General features: G+C 38.5%; 1 protein-coding gene across 2 annotated transcripts in view; it reads left to right on the top strand.

The window, feature by feature from the left end:
- The window catches only part of Tmem212 (transmembrane protein 212), a 30103-nt gene that overhangs the window by 11552 nt on the left and 3318 nt on the right, over nt 1-15233 (top strand). The window contains exons 3-4 of one of the 2 annotated variants that reach the window (XR_260678.2): nt 730-1053; nt 13967-14041. Coding sequence is in view for 1 of the 2 variants with exons in the window: in XM_005383003.2 (XP_005383060.1) it covers nt 730-1053 (324 nt within the window). In the remaining variant the exon portion in view is untranslated. The remainder of the gene's footprint in view (nt 1-729; nt 1054-13966; nt 14042-15233) is intronic. The other variant, XM_005383003.2, reaches the window with a different exon arrangement.

Raw genomic sequence — 15233 nt, forward strand, 5'->3', positions numbered from 1 at the left:
TAAAAGATGAAATACTTATGATATCTTTCATTTCAATAATACAGAGCCAGATAATCCCTTGAAAGAGAAAACTACCTTATCTGATTAGACTATTCCCACAGCTAACGCTGTGCTTTTCAAACATCAACATATGTGTGTATCAATGGAAAATCTTGGTAAAATTCTGATTCTGATTCACCAGATCTGGGAAAAGCCTCAGTCAGAGTCTATATTTCTGATAGGCTCCCAACGTGACGTTAGTACTACTGGTCCATGAAACCACTCTGAATGGCACAGTCTGAGAGGAGAAATTCTGATGTTTTTGTTGTTGTTTGTATTTTTGAGACAGAGTTTCACTGTGCAGTTCAGGCTGGCCTAAAACTCATTCTGTAGCCCATACTGGCCTCAAATGTGCAGTAATCCTCCTGCCTCAGCCTCCTGAGTGCTGGGATTACTGATGTGTACCATCACACCTGACAAGACATGCTGTTTATTCATTTTTGTTTTTCCTATGATAAAAATGCCCAGACTGATTCACTACCTATGATAAAAACTGAGTTGATTTCACTTTTACTTCAGCTGCCTGACATGTTTTTCTCTCCTAGTGCACACTGGAGGCTCAGAGAGAGAGTTGTGACCCATCCTCCTGCCTTTCCCAGGAGTGGAGATCAGCATCTCTTTTCATATTGCTAAGGAGCTCTTGAAACAGCTCATCTCCAAAGTAATAATTTGTGTCTGCTTTATTTTCAGTGGGAAGCTTGTTTCACCTTTGTGACTCTGAGCATTATGGGATGTCCACTTCATTTTGCAGTTGCCTTGGAATCTGCTCTCCTTGGCCCCTATTGCTTCTACTCATTTTCAGGGGTTGCAGGGACCAATTACCTTGGTTATGCAGTTGCCTTTCCTTTTCCATACACAAAATTCCCATCAGTTTGTGTGGACCCACTCCACTATGAAGAATACCACCTGACGCTTCAAGCCATTGACCTGTGCCTGAGCTTTGCTCTGTTCTGTGCATCGCTGACAGTGTTCATCAAGATTGCTACAAGACTAATCCAGAATGGACACATCAATGTAAGTTTCAACCAAAGGCAAGCGGGAGATTTACCAGTCACAAAGAAGAAAATGGAAAGTCTCACACAGAAACCTCACTCTTCCCGTCTCCCTCTTCCTTCCTTTCTCCCTCCTTCTTGGGTTTGCCACTATGTTCTATATGATTCTGCTACTCAGAGACTGACACACTATGGGTGCTCAATAATGGTTTTTGAATGAATAAATAGAAATACATTGATGTGACTTCTCTTATAGGTGGAATCTAAAAAGCTCAAACTCATAGAATCAAAGAGTAGTATAGCACCTGCCTGCCAAGTGCAAGGTCCTGAGTTCGATTCCAGGTACAAAAAAAAAAAAAAAGAGTACTATAGTTGTTGCCAGAACCTAGGAGTGGGTGGCAGGAAATAGAGATGCCTTGATCAAAGAGTAAACTTTCAACTACGTGATGAATGAGTTCTGGGGATCTAATGTATAGCATCATGACTATAGCTAACAAGACTATATTGTATATATAAAATCTGCTTAGAGAGTAAACCTTAACTATTCTCAACAAACACATGTGAGGCAACAGACATTTGAGTTAAGTTGATTGTGGTAAACATTTCAAGGACCAAGCTGTATACCTTAAATTTATATAATATTATCTGTCAATTTTTCATTCCTCAATAAAAAGCTCAGAATAATGAAGTAAAACTAAAGTGGGAAATACTAAATATTTTATGTATTGATGGTGCACCTCTTTATCTTGTTCTAAATTTGAGAGGTCATAAGAAAATAGACTATTTTTACTTTTCTTTTAGAGAGAATAATTAAAAAATGATAAAAACATTACAGAATTTTGAAACAAGATGATAGGAAATTAACAATGGTTATTTTATTGCATATTTTTATCTTCAAAGTAGTTGCTCAGATTACCAGATATAAGCACGTAAGATTTGTCAGACAATACAAACACTGTTCCTTTCAATGAACTAATAGAAATTAGTAGTACAATTATCTTAGCTATCTTTGTGTGTGTGTATGTGTGTGTGTGTGTGCGTTCCTTCCTTCTTTCCTTTCCCCCATCCCACTTATTCTTTCCTTTTTGACCAGTTTCTTTCCCTTTACAATATCTATTGTATCTTTTGGATCTTATCTATCCTTTCAGTTTCTTACACTAGGGAGACAATGCAATGGTTACACATGTGAGTCTGATTTATTTCACTTATGAGTATGGACTCTAGTTACATCCATTTACCTGTAAAAGCCTCGAGTTTATCTTTCTGTATAGTTGAGTAAAACTTCATTGTATAGAAGTACCACATCTTTTTTATCTGTTCCTCAGTTGATGAGCATTTGGGTTGTTTCCAAGACTGAGCTATGACAAATTGTGCTGCTATAAATGTGGATGCACATATATTGCTGTAGTATGATGTTTTCAGTTATTCTGGAAAAATACCCAAAAGGAGAATAGCTGGGTTGGATGGCACTTCTCATCCTAGTTTGCTGAGGCATCTGCACACTGATCTCCACAGTGGTTGCACCAGCTACACTCCCAGCAACAGTAGAGAAGGGTGCCTTTTTCCCCCACAGCTCTGCCAGCATTTGTTATGGGTTGATTTCTTGATGATAGCCATTCTTACTGGGGTGAGATGGAATCTCAGTGTTGTTCTAATTTGCACTTATCAAAAGACCAATGATGTTGAACATTTTTTCATGTATTTATTTGCCATTTGTATTTCTTCATCCAAATAGTATTCATTCATCTCAGACAACCATTTTTGGATTGAGTCTTTGAATTTTGAGGGCCTGATTTTCAAAATTCTTTATATGTTCTAGATAGAAGTCCTTTGTCTAAGGGACAATTGTCTAAACTTTTTCCCAATTTATGAGGGTTTTTTGCTCTGTTGATGACTTCTTTTGATGTGCAAAAGCTTTTTAATCAGATGAGATCCCCATTGTTGATTCTTTGAAGTATTTCCCATGCAGTTTGTTTTTTTGTTCATGAGCTCTCTGCCTACTTCTGTTTTCAAGATTTCTACCTACTTTCTCTTCCAATAGATTTAGTGTTTCTGTTTTAATATTTAGATCTTTGATCCATTTTTACTTCAATTTAGTGCACAATAATAGACATAGGTATAGGCTATCTTTTGTTGAGAAAACATACATTACAATAGAATAACCTTGGGCTGGGGATATTGTTCAGTGGTAGAGTTCACAAGAACCTAGGTTCAATCCCCAGCACCAAAAAAATAAAATAAAATAACCTTGAATTTTAAACCAAAACTTTTACATAAGGCTTTGCCATGTTATTTTGTAGTTAACAATGTTGGAACAAAGTGGATGGTTTATTTCTTTCTTCGAGGAGTACTGGGGATTGAACCCAGGGTGTTGTGTATGCAAGGTGAGAGCTCTACTACTGAGCCACATCCCCAGCCCCCCCAAAATTCTGTGTTGGCCAGGAATCGAACCCAGGTCAACTGCTTGGAGGGCAGCTATGCTCACCAGTATACCACCAAAGCAGACTGTTTCATTTTATCTTATTAAATTTTACACTGTAAAATTATTTTAATTGAGACAAATATTGAGTATTTTGTGGAAATTGATACAGCAGCATCCTTCATGTTTTTAATATTAATCAGTTACAAACACCTTAATTTAGTTTTTATCCCATGAATTCCAGAACATATACTTGTTCTGTGACTAGACAATACATAGAAGGAATTCTCCCTCTCTTTCTATTTATACACCAACAGAGAGGCTCACACATCCCCACACCAAGTTTAGCTTTCTAACTCTTTCCGGAAGGGCTAACGGTAACACTGAGATGAGAAGTACTGAGCTAGGGGATGGGAAGTGATGGCACAGACCTGGAATCCCAGCTAAGAGGTTGAAGGAAGAGGATTACAAATTCAAGGCTAACCAGGGCAACGTAGGTAGATGTAGTCTCAAAATTAAAAAGAGATGGGAATATAAGTAAGTGGTAGAGTACTTGTCTAGCAGGAGCCAGGCCCTGGGTTCAATCCCCAGTACCATAAAATAACAATAACAACAAGAACAAAATACTTATTATGTGCCAATGTTTTCCAGAGGCTGAATATTTCATGTAACTCCCCCAAAGTCACACAGCTAATGAATAGTAGGGCCAAATTGAGAATTTAGAATTACCTCTCCAGATTAGGCCAGGTTCATCTTGGCCCTCCTTGTCCCCTACCTTGCAAGCTCCCCGCTCCGTAGGCTCTGGCCCCCAGGAATATTGGAGCAGGATTTCTGGTGGAAGAGCACCACTGATTTCAAATTCTTAAGTCTGTTGCTAATGCCTGTCCTCTGTGGGATGATCAGCCTTCTTCAGAAAGAAATACCTCCCACAGCAAACTCTCATGCTGGCCTTATGATTCAGATTAGTATCATAAATTTGGATAACGTTAGCCAGTGTGTTTTTCTTCTTGGTTGATTCTGTCCACCCAAACCAGCAAAGCTGGAATACAAGAACTTGGCATTCTTGATGCCTTTTGTGGTCATTCCTGTCCTCTTAAACGTCTACATAAGTCTGCAAAGGAAATCCTGTACATTCTTAAGAATAGAGTTGATTTTTAAAGGAGGCTTGCCAAGAGTTGAGGCAAGCAAACCACAATTACCTCCCCCACTGTACTGCCAGGGCATCTGGAAGTTTAGTACTGAAATTTCTTCCTTGTGATAAACATCCAGCATTCTCTGCCTCACGTTTTAAAAGGAATTTGTACCTAGATGAACCAGTCATTGAAGTACTGGCAGTCAACTCCCCAGCATGGGGTAGTTCATGAGACATCTGCCTGTCACCTTATGCGTGACACTCATGACATCTAGGAATATCATGGCTTGGGGAACAGGGGAGAAAACACAGGGGTAAAATTAATTGAAAACAGAGACAACCTGAGGTCAGAGGCAAAGATCTCCGACTTTAAAGTCTTGCTTTTGCTCATGTTGCTTAGGACACAGATTCTTGACGTATGACTTCTCACCCAGGTATAGGACCCAGCGCAACTGCAATGCATTTTTTAAAGTGGGGAAATGACATCAGAACCATGTAGATTCTTGTTAAATCAGATTCCTGAGTCTCACCTGAGCCCTACTACAGCAGAACACCTGCTCCTGGAGGCACAGAACGTGCAGTTCCTAACACCCACTCCAAGAAATTCTCATAACCCTGGAATTTAAGAATCAGAATTTTGCTTTATTTTTTTAAAAATCTCTCTTCCTAGTCTAAGTCTCTCAGTGGCACTTCTGAACAGGCTCAATTTCCCTATGTGCATAGAATTAGCCCTTGATTTGTGTAGAATTTCTAAATCAGTTTCATAAGCAGCACTTCTTTGCTGAGCATTTTGGGGTGATGTGACACGGCTTACTCCACAATGGTGGCAGATCATGTCTCATTAGCAAGGATGAGTGGCTGACATAATAGGACATGACGTTCTATATTAATAAATACAAACTTGCCTGAAGCGTGAGGTGCACAGGGAGCCTGAGAAGCCTTTGTGAGCACACAGAAACCTCGGCTGTGTTTGGCACAACCTCCAACAGTGTTTTAAGTGTATAAATAAATGCATTATTTATCAAAATATCAGAAACACAACTTTCTTTAAAAAAAAAGTAAATCTGTCCAGATACAGAATTCTACAAATTGTTTGCACCTGTAATGAACTCACATTCAGTTATGTCGTTAGATTCTCCACTTGTTGAAAGCAATAAGCACTACTTTTAAAAATTTCATTTCAGTTAGAATAAATATTAAAGGATGCTGCTGGTCCACAGCTCTTCTTTGTTTTATGCACAAAACACTAATAATGCTTTAAAAATTGCCTTTTTAAGTGTCACCCTGAAAATTAATGTTTTTTATGAAAACAGGCACTAGCAAACTTGAACCATAGAATATATAAAATAGAAAAATGTGATGGTTTAAGGAAAATTTGGGAAAATAATTATTTTGGTACTGTACTGTAATAAATTACAAAGCAAAGTCAATTTTTAAAGATTCCTATCAATCAATATTGTGATAGAAAATAATCACTTCTAAGAATTTTTTTCCATATAAACTCAAAAGCATGTTTTTAGAAATGAATCGAGCACCCCCTAAGGAATCACATCTATGATTTCTGTCCTCCTCATGCTTTAATAGAATTGCAGTCATCTTGTTAAAGGTCACGCAGTGAAAGGTGTGTGAAGGCCCAGTCAGTGGGTACCCACCTCAAACCGCAGTGAAAAATGCTTGAAAAGAAGAGCGCGGCGGCTTTGATAAACACAGCGCATGTGTGAGGCCCTCTGACAGCCACAGGCTGTGTGAGAAGGAATAGAGGCTAGGAAATGAATAAGAACCACCTGCTCAGGAGGCTCAATGCAAGATGCTGAAGGGATTCGGTTGGCTGAGGGACTCAGGGGCAAACAAGCACAACACAGAATTTAAGTTGAGAAACAAAACCACAAAGCAACCATAGCGAAAATCATCTGTCGAGCAAGTAATAAAGTTAGGGGAAAGAAGAGCCTTGGGGCACCAGGTACACTGTAGCTACTTTGCCCCTCCTTCATGGAATAGGACGGCTCTATTTTCCTTTCTTTATTTATTGTTGTACTTGGTGGCTTTTTTTTTTTTAATGAAAAAAGGAAGGGAAATATTTCCCCTCTTGTCATGTGATATCGTGGTTTTACTTTTTTCAATAAATTGAAAAATATTTACTTCACATAAAAGATGCAGGTAGACCCTTTCAATGTAATTTAAAAACTTACACAGGCAGAATACTTAGCAGTAGCCAACCCTCTTCCTCCAAACAGAGGACAAATTAGCGGCAATATTCTGGCCCCTAGTCTTCCAGTGGACTTCCAGCGCATCAGCAGCAGCATAAATATGCTTTGAAATAAATTTATCTATGACTCTTGTCATGAAAGTCTGAGGTCCAGGTTGGGCTACAGTACGTTCTTTCTGGTGTATCTAGGAGCTAAATTCCCTTGGATGTATCCAAGCAGAATTCACGCAGGACCATGGAACAGTAAGAATCTGCTATACGTCATCCTCCCAAATTCTATTATGTGGTCTCCTCAAATTACTCATTAGCAAGATCAGAATACAAAAAACTAATAACAGTATAGAGTATTACCACTGTTTAGTTTCATATGTTCTCTGACATAATGGTGTTGTAAACTTGGGTAATACAGGGGTAACTATATGTGCTACTTTCTGGGTGGCTACTATTTATCAGGTGCTTTATCTCCTTTAAGGCTCACAACACGCCAAAGCTCGTTATGCCCATTTAGCAGATGACGACACTGAGATAGACACGTAGGGCGAAGAATTCAGCCCCAGGTCTTACAGTGTCTGGAGCGTGGGTTCTGAGCACTGGGCCGCATCCCCTGGGTGATGTATAAGTCCTACCAACCCTGAGTGAACTCAAACGGTCACACTTTTCTCCAACAATCTTTCTTGTGCTTCCAGGAGACAAAAATTAACTTCCATGTTTTAGAAATGGAAATTCGTTTCCTGGAATAGTTGCATTTCATTTGTCAGGGGGGCCACACCAAGAAAAGACTGTGAGAGGAAAGAGACTGGAGCACTCATCATAACGCAGCAGAGTAGGTTTCTTAAAGGGAGCAGCAGGTAGAGAGGCTCCTGCAACAGCTTTTTGTCAGTTTGCACTCTGTCAAATATCATGACTTTCAACACATTTTCCTCTTGATGCATAATTTCACTTTTCAATCTGAACTACCTGATAGGTTTATTTCTCCTCGCTTCCTATTCAGAAACTAAAATATTATTAATTAATTCATTTTTAAAAATCTTAAATATAGTTAAACAAATATGTTTAAAAGGAGAAAAAAATTGATGTCTTATATGAGGACAGAATCTTGAATAAAAACAAGAGGGCTTCATTTTCCATCACCATGAAAGGATGCAAAAAAAAACTCTGCATTCGTAGTGACTAATATTTCTGAGTGACTATAGTGATGCCAATATGTGAGTTTGATCCCATTTAAAATAGTTTGGTTTGATATTTTAAATTTTGTTAATTAAAGCGGAGAATGCTTCATGGCTAGTACTGGATGCCCAGGTTCGCTCCCTATAGGAAAGGAGAGCGAGAATCAGAGGAAGTGACTGAGGTGAAACACAGAGTGGTGTGTGCGAGGGATGCCGTGGCTCCCCCTGGCTGCACGCTGGCCAGGAGACCCGGCAGGAACTGTGTGGGCAGCCACAGTCACCCCTGCACACGTCATTCACTGAGAGTTTGCACCACCCCATCTCCAAAAAGACCACAGTTGTGGACCCAGCCACCTTTCCAGATTGTCATAGTCTGTGATTTTAAAATAAAAATTCATTTTATTTGAGATTAGCATTCTGAAGGGAGGACTACATGAAGCAAGCAAAAAAGGAGATTGTTAAGTCGTAGAATGGCTGGGCCTCTCCTCGTCTGAAGCCACACTAAGGTGTCACTGGGGTACACTGCCGCACTGCATTACCACACTTGTAACACATGCAAGGAATATTACTCAGGGGAGACAGTGTGTGATCAAGTCACAGGTTCCAGGATCACCTTAACCACTTGAAGGCAGTACTTTTCCCTGCCTAATATTTAATCTGTCCTATCAAGCCAACCAGAACTATCCTGCTGGTTGTCTTTGTAAAAATCCTTCTGTTATGTTATTGAACATATAAGGGACATATTTCTACTCTGTTGACAAAAATATGTTTTGAATTTTTTTTCTTCTATTACATCTTATAATTAATTCAGTTTCATAGATGAAAGGAAAGATTTCCAGTTAAAGCAATGAAATTACAAAGTGCTGGATTACAGTTAATGCCTCTCTGGTAAGAGGAGTAGTTTCCATTCCCTGGAATATGACTTTTCTCTTGTAATGTGTGAAATATCATACACTCAAGGCCCTAAATACAATATCCATTTTTTTATTTTAAAAAGAAAAGAACAAAAACAAAATAACAAAACCAGACATAAACAAAACAACATAAAAACAATAAAAACAATACAGAATTTCAAAACAAGGTGATAGGAAATTAACAGTGGTTGTTGTATTACATATTGTTATCTTCAAAGTGGTTACTCAGATAACCAGATATAGGCATGTAAGATTTGTCAAACAATTAAACATTAATTGTTCATTTTAATAAACCAATAGAAATTAGTAGTACAATTATCTTAACTATCTTATGTGTGTACATATATACACACTTATTTTTCCCTTCCTTTTTTCTGTCTTTCTTTCCTCTTTTTCCTTCATCCCAGTTGTTCTTTCTTTTGAGCAGTTTCTTTCCTTTTTGCAATATCTGCTGTAACTTTCAGATTTTATTGACTCTTTCAGTTCTTATACTAGGGAGACAATATGATGTTTACACATGTGGGTCTGATTTATCTCACTTATGAATATGGTCTCTAGTCGCATCCACTTACCTATAAAAGTCTCAAGTTTATCTTTCTTTATAGCTGAGTAATACTTCATTGTATAAAAGTACCACATCTTTTTTATCCATTCCTCAGTCGATGGTCATTTGGATTGTTTCCAAGATTTAGCTATTACAAGTTGTGCTGCTACAAACATGGGTGCACATATATTGCTGTAGTGTGATGTTTTCAGTTATTCTGAAAAAATACCCAGAAGAGGAATAGCTGAGTTGAATGGGACTTCTAATCCTAGTTTACTGAGGAATATCCACACTGATTTCCACAGTGGTTGCACCAGTCTACACTCCCACCAGCAGTGGAGAAGAGTTCCTTTTTCAGCTCAGTCCCTCCAGCATTTGTTATGGGTTGATTTCTTGATGACAACCATTCTTACTGGGGTGAGATGGAATCTCAGTGTTTTAATTTGCATTTCCTGAATGACCAATGATGTTGAACTTTTTTTCATGTATTTATTTGCCATTTGTATTTCTTTATCCGAGAAGTGTGTATTCATCTCAGATGACTATTTTGGGATTGGGTCTTTGAATATTGGGGGCCTGATTTTTTAATTCTTTATATGTTCTAGATAGAAGTCCTTTGTCTGAGGGTCAGTTGGCTAAGTTTTTTCACAATTCATGGGTTTTCTTTTTACTCTTCTGCTGATTTCTTTTGATGTGCAAAAACTTTTCAATAAGATGAGAACCTAGTTGTTGATTTTTTGAATTATTTCCCACATAGGTTGGGTTTTGTTCATGAACTCTCTGCTTTCCCCTATGTCTTCAAGGTTTCTACCTGCTTTCTCTTCCAGTAGACTTAGTGTTTCTGTCTTGATATTTAGATCTTTGATCCATTTTGACTTTAGTTTAGTGAATGGTGACAGACATGGGTCTAGTTTCAGTCTTCGGTGTGTGACAAGCCTGTTTTTCCAGCACATTACATAGGCTATCTTGCTTCCATTGAACATCTTTGGCCCCTTTGTCAATAATAAGGTGGCTGAGTGTGTTTGTGGTTGTGGCTGCATCTTCCAGTCTGTTCCATTCATCCTCAGGTCTATTTTTTTTTTTTCCAATACCATGCAAATTTCATCACAGTATATTTGTGGTATAATTTCAAGCCAGGGATTGTGATGCTTCCTGCCTTGCCCTTGTTGCCCAGGATTACTTTTGCTATTCTGGGTCTCTTCTGGTTCCAGATGAATTTTAGGAACGTTTCCTCTTCATCTGTGAGGTATGCCAATGGTATTTTGATCGAGATTGCATTGAATCTGTATAACAATTTCAAGAGTATGGCCATTTTCACAATATTGATTCTTCCTATCCATGAGCAAGGAATATCTTTGTATTTTCTGCAATCCTCTTCAATCTCTTTTTTCAAAGTACTGTAATTTTCACTGTATAGCTATTTTACTTCTTTTGTTAGATTGATTTCTAAGTATTTCCATTTTTTTGGATGCTACTGTGAAAAGTATGGTTTCCCTAATTTCTCTCTGAGTGTGTTTGTCATTTGTGTATAGGAATGCTACAATATCCATTATTTACACTTACTGCTGAACATTTAATGAGTATATATTATGTGCCAGATACCCTGATAAAGGCTGGTACAGAAAAATGAACAAAGTGCATCCTTGTCCTCCATTGGCTAACAGGGACTACAGGGAAATAGATTTGGGCCAAAACAACCAAGAGACCAAGTGAGCAATAATAGGGTCTGAATTAAGCAGCGATAGTTGGCTTGGAGACAAAATGATAGGTTTGTGAGATTGTATTGCTCAGGGGTCTCCAGAGAACAGAATGAATAGAATATACTATAAATAAGTTTAAGAGGAGACTTATTAGATTGCCTTACACAAGCAGAGACTGAATAGTGCCACAAAGGCCATCTGCAGGCTGGGGAGCCAGGAAATGAACTGCTACTCAGGCCTGGAGGTTGCAAGTGTCAGAACAAGAAGAGACAATGATGAGTCCAAGGCTGAAGACCTGAAAGGAGAGAGTGACTGGTGCAGGTCAGTGAAGGCTGAGGAATCTGGAGCCTGACATCCAAGACTCACAGCAACAGCAAAGAGCACACTTGCTCAAGAAGGGTACCAGCTGGGTATGGGGGTGCACACCTGCAGTCCCAGCACTTGGAAGTTGAGGAAAGAGGATCACAAGCTAGAGTCCTGCTTATGCAATTGAGTGACTTCGCCAGATCCTGTCTCAAAATAAAAAGTAAAATAAAAGGCTGAGGACGTAGCCTCCAGGACCCACACCCCAAACTGAGCGAGTGTTCATGAGCTTTTCCCTTCTTCCACTGTTTCTGTTCCATCTGAGCCCACGATGGAAATGGTGCTGCCCATGGTAGGGGGAGATCTTCCCCACTCCGTTTGCTGACCCACCTCACAGTCTTTTCTGGAAACGCCTTCACAGTCACACCCAGAATTGTGCTGTGCCAATTTTCTGGGCATCTCTCAATCCAGTGAAGATGCCAATGAAGATTATCTATCGCAGAAACACTTAGGTAGAACCAACAGCACTTGGTAATAGTTATTATATGGGGAAAAAGAGGAACCCAGAAAGATAAAAGTTTTCTGGCGCACAATTGGCATGATGGAGTGCTCAGATTTAATCTGTAAGTCATGTCTCTTCACTGGAGGTGACGATGCAGTTCCTCATCTCATCAGTAATAAAAGTCTTGTTAAGAATGTAAGAGAAGGAAGCAGAGGCCTCTTGCCTGTGATCCCGGTCAAAGGAGTACCGAAGCATACTCCATCACTAAGTCAGTCATGCATCAGATACAAATGATACCTTCCTCTAAGTTCATAGTAGCTCTAGTGCTGAACAGCATGAACTATAAGCCAGATCTAAGCGAAGACAGTATTCTTTAACTAATCTCTGCTGTCCTTTTATGATGCTCCCGTTGCAAAGAGGCCTCCGGATTGAATGATCTGTAAATAGGCCAGAGCAACATACCCTTCTTAATCTGCATCTTTCTTGACCTCTCCGTGCCCTTGAAACTGTTGCCCACTTTCTGCGTGGAATCCCTAACTTTTGACTTCCTTGTACCACTCTTTGCTTCTTTCTCTCCACGGCTTCTCCTCTTCAGTCTCCTTTGAGAGCTCCTTTTCCTTTTACTCTTAAAGACCACTGGCCTTGATTACCTCTTTGTACTGATGCCTCACACATCCGTATCTATGCCAGTCCTGTCTCCTGCTTTAATAAGCCTTACATCTGTTTATTTTCTGGACATATCTCCTGGGTTAGGTTCGTAATGGAGCTGACCATCTCCTTTTCACTAACACCTCTTCCTGTATCTCCAGTTCATCCGCCAGAATTTGTGACAGTCAAGAACAACCAGAGACCTAGAGTCATCCTAGATACCCTACTCTTTTGTCAGTCACCAAATCCAGATGACTGAAATTCTAATAGATTTCTCGAAGTGCCCCCCTTTCTCTGTGCTCCATGATGGCTCTGTTTCTGCCCTCCATTTTCTCACTAAAATTTCTTTGCTATCAGTCTTCTCTGTTTTAACAAGTATACTCTTCACAGCCTCTAGAATGAGCTTTCTAAAGTTCAGATCTGCTCCTATTCCTTCCCTGCTTTAAATCTCTCTATTACCCCCCTTCACAATACAAAAACATCCTAAGCTCCCTGAGGGACATCAAGGGGTATCCAATTCCTTTCTAAGATTCTGAGTTCTCTGAAGGAAGGGCCTGGGTATGCTGCCTCCTCTTTTCTTTGAAAGAAAAAAAAAAAAAGCTTTTCCTTTTCAACCAGCCTTGGACAAAGCAGACCACTTCTTCCTCATTGCCAATATCGCATCCTCTGAACACTCCTAACATTGCAACCTTAACATTTTCTTGCTATAGATGCTAGATTTCAAACTCTTTTGAGCAGAGATCATGACACTTCAACCCTGATTTCTCACCCTTAGCATATGATCTGGTTTAAATTAAGACAAAAAAAAAAAAAAAAAAAAAAAAAAAAAAAAAACATATGAAAATGTTACTATGAGGGGCTGGGGATTTAGCTCAGTGGCAAAAAAAAAAAAAAAAGGATTCCACTAACATTGTGAGTTTTTTTTCTTTTTGAAACAGGGTCTTGCTATGCAGTTCAGGCTGGCCTTAAGCTCACTTTGTAGCCCAGACTGGTCTCGAACTCACAAGGATCCTCTTCCTGCCTCAGCCTCCTGAGTGCTGGGATTATAGGGGTGCACCACCACGCCTGGCTCTCCACTAACATTATTAAGTGAACTGTTTCTCTATTACTTTTTCTCATCTGTGCATTAGTTTACAGAAAAAGAGATAAATCAGATCTTACAAATAATGCTATCGGTCTTCCTTATTCACAGGTTCCAAATTCTCAGATTCAACCCACCTCAGAACAAAAAAATTTGGAGAAAGATGTATCTGTACTATGCCATTTTAGAAATGGGGACTTGAGCATCCACAGACTTTGGTAACCAAGGGGAGTCCTAGAACCAGTCCCCCTTAGATACTAAAAGACAACCTCAGGAAAATGTCTAAGAAAGATTTAATGACAAGATTTTCTCTGATTCAGCATTTCACAGCTGAAAGCTAAGACCACTGCACTGTACTACATACTCCCAAGGCCACCGATCTCCTGAATGTCTGTGTAAATGGCACCCCAATAATAGGCCTGGTAGTACCCCCAGAGTTATGCAGTATGAAGCCTTGTTGGTTGGTTAGCAAGCCTGGCTTAATACTAAAAAGAGTTATTCACTTACCCCGTCAGGGGATCCATGTCCTCATCTATAGCACAAAGGAGAATAGATAATTTTATGGCTTAAAGCCCCTTTCATTGCACTAATTTCATTAAAAATCTTTAATATTTAAAAATGATAATATAAAAAATAACTCACTAAATAATAACAAAAATCTCATTTTATTATAGTTTAAAGATTTTAAGGCTGTATTGTAAAATTTAATATAAACTTTATAATTTTTTCCTTTTCCCATCTAACATATGACATTCTACTTAATTATCACTAAATTGAATGTGTAATAAAGCATGATTTTTACACAAACTTTTTTAGTTGGAAAGCCAAAGTTAGTCTGAAAGTTAGAATTATATTTCACTGTATTACTCAATTAACCAAACATTAACTGAAATTTATATGATTTTAAGTTTGGCTAAACATTTACATTTTATTTATTTTTATAAATAAACACATAGGAATATCAGAAAAAATATCAAGTTAATATTTGAAAGGGCCTCTACAGAAATAGCATGTTGTTGCTGTTGCTAGACTTTTTTTGTTGGGGCTAAGGGGTACCAAGAATCAAACTGAAGAGCTTGTGCTTGGAAGGCAGGTGCTGTGCCACTGAGCTGTCTCCCTGGCCCTGCTAGACTTCACTGAAGATGAAAAACTGAACTATGTATAATCTTCAATACAGTTTTTTCTTTTTTCTTTTTTTTTTTAATGGTAGCAAATTTTCACACTTATTAAAGGTAGGAAAAAACAGACTCCACAGAGCAAGTTTGGCTTTCAACATGTCTTCCCTTCTACCATCTGTCTTTTTCCAAAAACTATTGTAGTCATATAAATTAAATGATACAGACAATTAGGAATGGATGGTAGTTTAAAACATACAAAATGCAAAGCAATGTTCCAGATGAAAGATAAAGCAACCCCCCATCAGAAGTTTGCAAAAAATTCTATTTAAAGGGGAGAAGAAATGATTTTGTTAATGTTTTAAATGCAATTTAAATAGACATTCTAAAGCAATTAATGATGTATTAGGTTCTTTGAAGAAGGTCTGATCGATCTCCCAGTTGTTTGTTTTTTTTTTTTTTTTTTTTTTTT

Source organism: Chinchilla lanigera, unplaced genomic scaffold, assembly GCF_000276665.1.
Source record: "Chinchilla lanigera isolate Chin_1 unplaced genomic scaffold, ChiLan1.0 scaffold00019, whole genome shotgun sequence".
NCBI lineage: Eukaryota > Metazoa > Chordata > Mammalia > Rodentia > Chinchillidae > Chinchilla > Chinchilla lanigera.